Source organism: Echinops telfairi, unplaced genomic scaffold (genome assembly GCF_000313985.2).
Source record: "Echinops telfairi isolate 266 unplaced genomic scaffold, ASM31398v2 ScPeMD7_7458;HRSCAF=8496, whole genome shotgun sequence".
Taxonomy (NCBI): domain Eukaryota; kingdom Metazoa; phylum Chordata; class Mammalia; order Afrosoricida; family Tenrecidae; genus Echinops; species Echinops telfairi.
The window spans coordinates 33,254,520-33,261,831 of record NW_022111358.1 but is presented as its reverse complement, the minus strand read 5'-3'; the positions used below and the strand labels follow the sequence as shown (position 1 = coordinate 33,261,831).

The following is a 7,312-nucleotide window of genomic DNA, read 5'->3' as shown; positions in this document are numbered from 1 at the left end:
CAACCCACAGGGTGAGAACCGCTGTTCTAATGTGAATTCTTCAGAGCAGTTGGTAGTGGTAGCCAAGCACCATATATCTAGGTTTTCTGGTCTCCTCCAGGTCATGGAGACTGATATTTGTGGGGTCCATTTGTCCATTAGACGAATTGTTTCTGTGTGTCTTCTATTTTTATCATATATCTGTCTCTGGGGATATATACCAATTTCTTAATGGATGTTGAACATTTTATTTTTATGGGGTGAAAGCATACACACTGTTATTTTCCTTTAAACTTTGTAGTAACTTCAATTACATTAAACTCAGTTTGTCCTTCCTAGCCTTGTTCTTTGCTCTGTTAAGAAAGTAGAAGAGTACGCTTAATTTAGCTCCAGTACTAAAGCAGGACCTTCTGAGATCTCTGTTGAATGTCCCTCATCCCAACTCAAAAGTCTTTCAGCTGTGTGAGCTGTGTGGAAACAACTTCACTCCCAGCTCCCCAGGTTGACCACAGGGCTCTTAACTCTACACAAGGTTACTGATAATCAGCCCTGACTGATCTCATGAAAACTTCTAGAAATCAACCTGCAGATCGTCCACCTCTGGGTAGTTAGGCCTTGCCATTTTCAGCCACACTATCCTGTGATCTCTGCTTGCTCAACTTGGTGAAACCACTGTGCTCTGCATGGAGCCCTCTTGCTGTTCTGCATGCTGAGAAAACTAGACCAGCACAGCACCCTCATGGGCAGCTTCAGTCCTGTGCTGCCAACTGTCCAGTTTTCTGGCTTACGTGGTCAGCCTCTGGTGGCATTGTTGCCACTTCCAACAGTGTAAACTTCTTCAAACAGACAGCAGAGTTGAACTCTTTTGCAGTGAGCCACCTACTTCAGATGCTAACATTAGCCTTTGCTGTGCTTTACCACATATTCATCCATTAATACATCTTATTTTTTTAATGTATTTCAAAGTCAGCAGTATACCTCTACCCTTTGAATTTCCTGGAAACTGGTAGTTAGATACCGGGAACAAATGAAACTTGAACAAATTTGGTTTTAAATAGAAGATGCTAATGTCTTGTCTCACTTTTCTGTTATGAACCACTGTTGATTACTGCTGGCCCCCCTTATTTAGGAATTGAAGAATGGTGATATTGTACTTGTTGTTTCTATAGACGATGCCCTTTAAGAGACAGTTGCCATTTGTTATAGGCTGAGCTTTGTACAGAACATGCACGGTTGATATTTTTCCATTGTTTATCTTTTTAAAAAAACATAATTAGAGTATTTCAACTCATTTTAGGTTAGTTGGTTGGTTTTAATGCTCAAATTGTCTAGACTTGGATTCATATGAGTCTCTTCACACTTGCTCCTCAGTCATCTTATTTAGCTTTCGTATTTCCCACCATTGATATCTAATCAAGCGGGTGCCTTGAATTCTCTCAGGAGGGATCATTATAACTTGAGCCCATTGGTGTCCTCAGCAATTTTGCCCTTCCCTCATCCTCTCCACCTTTTACGCCAGGAACATCTGTAGATATGCTTGGTTGACACAACGGAGAGGGGAAGTGTTACTTTCAAGGGTAGGGGCCAAATGGAGAAGGCCCACAATCTAGACGTTTGCCTGCCCCATTGGTGAATTAACGGGAGGCACGGTAACTGGGCTGTAAAGTAAACGAAGGGGTGTCAAGGAAATAAAAGCAAATGAAATAAGAGGCAGTGGGGGTGTCAAGTGTTTGGGGTTTTCCGTTTTAAGGACTTTGGCTTTGATTCCTCATGAAATGGGGAGCTTTGGGGCCCTCATAAACAGAGATAGCCAAAATCTGGCTGAGGTTGTAAATCAGGATTGTATTGGGACCACTCCCCTTTGCAGAAGTGTGGTGTCTCTGAAGCAGTGAGTGCCCTCCTGTCCCTGCCAGCTGCTATACACTGTGATCTCTTTATTTGCCAAGCCTGGATGCTCCTTTCTTTTTAGCCTTTCCTCCCTCTCTCACTCCTGGTAACCATCAAAGAATGTTTATTTTCATGCGAAAACTGCTCTTACAAACTGGTCTAATACAATATTTACCTTTTTGTGATTGATTGGTTGATTGATTGATTTCCCATTGATTGATTTCCCTCAGCATAATATGTCCTTCAGGCTCATCCATGTTACATAGTATTCCCTTGTAGGTATGTCTGAAGTTTTATCATTCTTCCGTTTTTGGTGGGCACTGAAGAAATGGGATCGAGCCACATCTGACACACTGTGGCTACACAAAGGAGAGAGATTCCAGCGCAACACCACCTCAAGGCCTGTTGCTACATGCCTCCAGCCTTCCTTGCCCTATTCGGACACCAGCCGTCCACATTCTACATCTGTGCTAGGTTTTCATACTTCATTGCAGCGGCCACACAGAACTCAACAGATAATACTCACAATTATGGGGTTAATTAGGAAGCTAACGGGTTACAGATGTTAAGGATTCAGTTCTTTTGTCCTTGGTGCCATGTATTCCCATGGGTTCTGCCTCTTAGTCTCCGTGTGGTATTCCTCTGCTGTGTCACATGAGCTCCATGTTGCAGTGTCTGCTGCCTTTGCCACTTCAAGCAGAGATCTCATGCACAAGCTCTGCTGGTGGCTCTGTTTTTGGGTTACTTGTATTAGGAACTCTTACATCTCTTAATCACAATCTACACAATCATCCATTGTGTCAAGCACATTTGTACACATACTGCCATCATCGTTTTCAAAACATTTTCTTTCTGTTTGGACCCTTGATATCAGCTCCTCATTTCTCCCCCGCCCTCCCTCATGAACCCTTGATAAGTTATAGAATATTATTTTCATATCTTACATTATAGTCTATCACCCTTCATCCACTTTTCTGTTGTTCATCCCCCTGGGAGGGGGTTATATGTTGATCCCTGTGTCGATGATTCTTCCCTTTTTTCCCCCCACCGTCCCCTTACCCCACTGGTATCTCTATTCTCATTGTTGACCCTGCGGGGGTTTATCTCTCCTGGATTCCCTGAGTTTTGAACTCTTATCTGTAACAGTGTGCATGTTCTGGTCTAATCCGATTTTTAAGGGAGAATTGAGGTCATGATAGTGGGGGGGAGGAAGCATGAAGGAATTAGAGGAAAGTTGCGTGTTACATCGGTGCTATACTGTACCCTGACTGGCTCATCTCTTCCTTGTGACCCTTCTCTGAGGGGATGTCCATTTGTCTACAGATGGGCTTAGGGTCCTGATTCTGCGTGTGCACATGCATGTGCCACTCACCACCACCTCACCCCACCCCCAACTCACATTGGGTATGATTTTGTTCTGGGTCTTAGATGCCTGATACCTGTTCCCATCGACACCTCATGATCACCCAAGCTGGTGTGCTTCTTCATGTGGGCTTTGTTGCTTCTCAGCTAGATGGCCACTTGTTTATCTTCAAACCTTTAAGACCCCAGATGCTATATCTTTTTTTTTTTTTGCTGTGTCTTTTGATAGCCAGGCATCATCAGCTTTCTTCACCACATTTGCTTTTGCACCCATTTTTTCTTCAGTGATCATGTCGGGGAAGGTAAGCATCACAGAATGTCGGATTATATAAAGTGTTCTTGTGTTGAGGGAGTAGTTGAGTCAAGGCCCAATGTCCATCTGTAACCTTAATTCTTAACATATAGACACATAGATCTGTTCCCCACTTGTTAATATATAAACATATTTACATGTAGACATACCTATACTTAGACCTCTATAAATGCCCTTTGCCTCCTGGTTCTTTCCTTTATTTCCTTTTACTGTCCTCTTGTCCCACCATCATGTTTGGCCTTCATTCGGGTTTAGTAATTCCTCACTGCTATGTTGCCCTTGATTAAGCCCCACTAGGCATCCTACGCCCTTGTCTCCATTGATTTTAGTTCACTTGTTATTCCCTTGTCCCTGGGTTGCCCCCCCCCCCCCAATCCTTTCTCCCACTTCCCCTTCTCCTGTATTTCACCCCACCCCAACTATCGGTCCCATTGTTTTCATCTCCGAATTGTTTGGCTCTTCTTTCATGGTGGTCCTAGGATTCCTCTTCCTGCTTCCAACATGGCTCACACTCTTCATCCAGCAGAGTGGCAAACCTGGCCAGTCTCCTGATGGTGTTCATTCTCACACTGTATTTCCCATGGCCGCATTTGTGGGAGTTACAAAGGCAAGGATAGGAAAGCCATCTTAAAGCAATGTCATGTGCACCACAGGCATTTAGGTGGTTTCTCTTTCTGGGATTGGGAATGTACGGTGGTCAGCACAGGAAGCCCCCTATGGTTTTCTAAAGTGGTTGCACTGATTTGCCCTCTCACTGGCAGTGTGTAAGAGTTCCAGTGTCTCCACCAACATTTGTTGTTTCCTGAGTAGTGCTGGTGGTGGGTTTTGTGTGGGTTTTTGCTATTAGTGCTAGGGTGAGATGAAACTGTTGAATTGTATCACTCTGGTGGTGTGGTGGGTTACATGGTGGGGCTGGTAACTATGCGAAGTCAGCATTTCAAACGTACCGGTTGTTCCTCAAGAGAAAGGGGCAGCTTTTTGCCTCCCCTAAAGAAACTAAACAGGGCAGTTCTGCTCTTCCCTATAGGTTCATGGTGAGTTGAAATCTACCCTCCTCATTTTACATGTTGTCTTTTTTTTCCATGTTTGCATTTTACTCCCGCTCTGTTCCCTTCATTAGGCTAGTGGTGCCTTACTCATCCTATGGGGAAGAAAAAAAATGGTCCCACGGAACAACCTTTAAATTTGTCATTTCTAGCAGGTATTTGCTCTGAATTTGTGCTTTCATCTTAATCTCTCTTTGTAACTTGACTATTAACCTTATGATCTTTTGACTCTACATAGGCTATCAGCACATTCATGTAGGCATAAATAGAATGTCTTTTATGAGTTTGATGTCATGGGTTAATTTAGCCCTCAGTTTATTTTGATTTATTTATTTATTATTGTGTTACTGACCTTTTAAAGTTCTGGTTTGATTTTTAGATCCTGGCCAATTACTTAAATTCATGTCATGTGCTGTGAGGTTTCATCCCATGTCAACCTATGTGTCTATGCCCCTCCCAGTGTCCTCAGTTCACAAGGTTTACTTCCTGAAAGCCAGTCCTGAGGAGGATGGAAGGATTCTCTTCCCCACCTCAACCATACCTGTTTGTATTAGAGGTTTCATCGGTAGAATAATCTTTCAGTGGCACCTACCATTGCAGCTTGTCAGAATTCTTCTTTTACTTCAGTCTAAGTTGTCCAATCTAACCTTCAAAGGCCTTCTTTGCATGCCACCGATCTCTGTGGCTTCAAGGAAGAAGCACTTGGGTCATGTTGACAAATATCACAGTGCTGTGCTCCATGCCTACCTTTCTCCCCTGCATGCCCATAAAGGTAGCCTGCTACCAAGAGCAGTCTATGCTTTAGCAGTGGTTACGGAGTTCACCAGCAGTGCTGGTGCTGCCCTGTCTCTTTCCACAGTACTGCCCTGGCTCCCAGCACCCGTTCATAGTGCTTTTCCACAGGCAATCTTTTTCTTCCAGGCCTGTGTACTGCCCAAAGGACACTAGGGGCCATGCAGTTCAGATGGTGGCATGCTGCATTCAGCACAACCTGGGCGTATGATTATGAAATGCCTTTCTTTTTATTTTTAACAGGATTCAGTATCTTGAAGGCTTCGAGCATATATTACATATAGCAGTTGGTCATAGAAGTTACCGATTATTCTGGCCACACAGTAAAAGGGAAATTTAATGGAAATACTTTTACGAATGACAGTGGAGCATATTGTACAACTTCTTGATGTGATTGAACTATTGAATTGTATGATATGTAAATTATACATCAATAAAATGCTTTTCAAAATACCAATGGAATTTAGGCTGAATTAGAAAGTAACTACTTGGTTCCAGGTAGTCCAGGGAACCTACTGCTTTGTTGAGGCCACAGTGAAGTCTTTGGAGAGGAGATGTTGAGATCGAGGAGAGGCTCTTTTAAGGCCAATGAAGTTGCTGGTTGAAGGAGCCACTGAGAGTCCAAAGCAGGCAAAATCCATTAAGGTAGTAAAGACCCAGGGTCTGTGAGGGAGTATCAGGAACCCATTCTCAGGAAGCTTTAAACTCAAAAGCTTGGGCTTCAAGTAAATGAATTTCGGGATCAGGGTACACATTCACTCATTTCGTAAGGTCCATGTGCTATAGAAACCAGACTTTCTTGTTTATTTTTATTTTAACAAGCTAATCAACCCTATAAACTTCTAAGCATTTTCTCAGTCTTTGGGGTGATGACAGGGAATTGGTTTTCCCGACTCACTGTGTTTGACTTTTCACAGGTTCACCGCAACAGCACTGTCCGCTCTGGCTGTGATGTGAGTCCCTGCTGCACGCTCTGCAGTTCCAGCAACGTCACCACCATGCCTCCTGAAATCCACTATGAAGCCCCTCTGTTGGAACGTCTTTCCCAGTTGGACTCTTGTGTTCACCCAGTTCTAGCATTTCCAGATGGTAAGAAAAGCCATAGAATGAGACTTGAGAGGTTCCAAGTAAAAGAAAGTCAGCCAAGATCCAGGTGCAACTCCTCCGATACTGTGCAGGCATCACTTTACCTCAACAAGGTTTCTCAGGATTTTGCTAACTGAGTGCATTGGATCCACCACCTTGAACAGGCTTCTTAAAGATGACGGCTTCCTGAGAGATTTCCTCTGAACCCTCCAGGTGCCCTAGAGGGACCTGGAGCTGCCAGATGCCTCATCCCTGTGCAGCTTAAACCATTTATCCCAGTATGTTTTTTTTTTTAATCAAAAGTGTATTTACACCACGGTGATGTAAATGTGATGGGCAGCACTTTTCTAGCAGAGTATCTTTCTGGCTTGGAGGGGTGGGGGATCGGAGCAGGGGAGGAACTCCTGGGGGATGTGACAGTCTCCAAGTGTGCATAGAAACAGGTCCTCAGAATTGCCTTCTGTTATTTCTCAGAAATTCATCTGTCTGGTAAGTCTGTGTACCTTGCCACTCCTCCTGTCCCATATCCCCTTCCACGACCACTCTTCTCCTACTGAACAAAAGAAAGGCCTTCCTGCTGCTGCCACATCTCACTGTTGTAAACCTGGGAGACTGGAGGCATCAGCAAAGGGAGTGCTTCTAAGACTTCATGACTCCTGAAGGAGAGAATCCCTAAGGGATTAAGTAAAAAGACAGTTTTTTGGTTTATGTTTTTAAAACCGTTCTGTTGGGAGCTAAGATAGCTACCATATCATTCCATAGTTCAATCACATCAAACCGTATTGTACAATTGCTACCATAATCAGTTTTAAAACTTTGTATTATTTCTCGAAATCCTTGATTCCTG

The 7,312-nt window shown here is 43.6% G+C and overlaps 1 protein-coding gene across 4 annotated transcripts in view; it reads left to right on the top strand.

Annotated features, from left to right (window-relative positions):
• Positions 1–7,312, top strand: part of KANSL1 (KAT8 regulatory NSL complex subunit 1) — a 188,546-nt gene that overhangs the window by 166,901 nt on the left and 14,333 nt on the right. For all 4 annotated transcript variants that reach the window (XM_045299629.1, XM_045299628.1, XM_004707253.2 and 1 more), the window contains exon 7: positions 6,297–6,468. In XM_045299629.1, the coding sequence (XP_045155564.1) occupies positions 6,297–6,468 (172 nt within the window). The remainder of the gene's footprint in view (positions 1–6,296; positions 6,469–7,312) is intronic.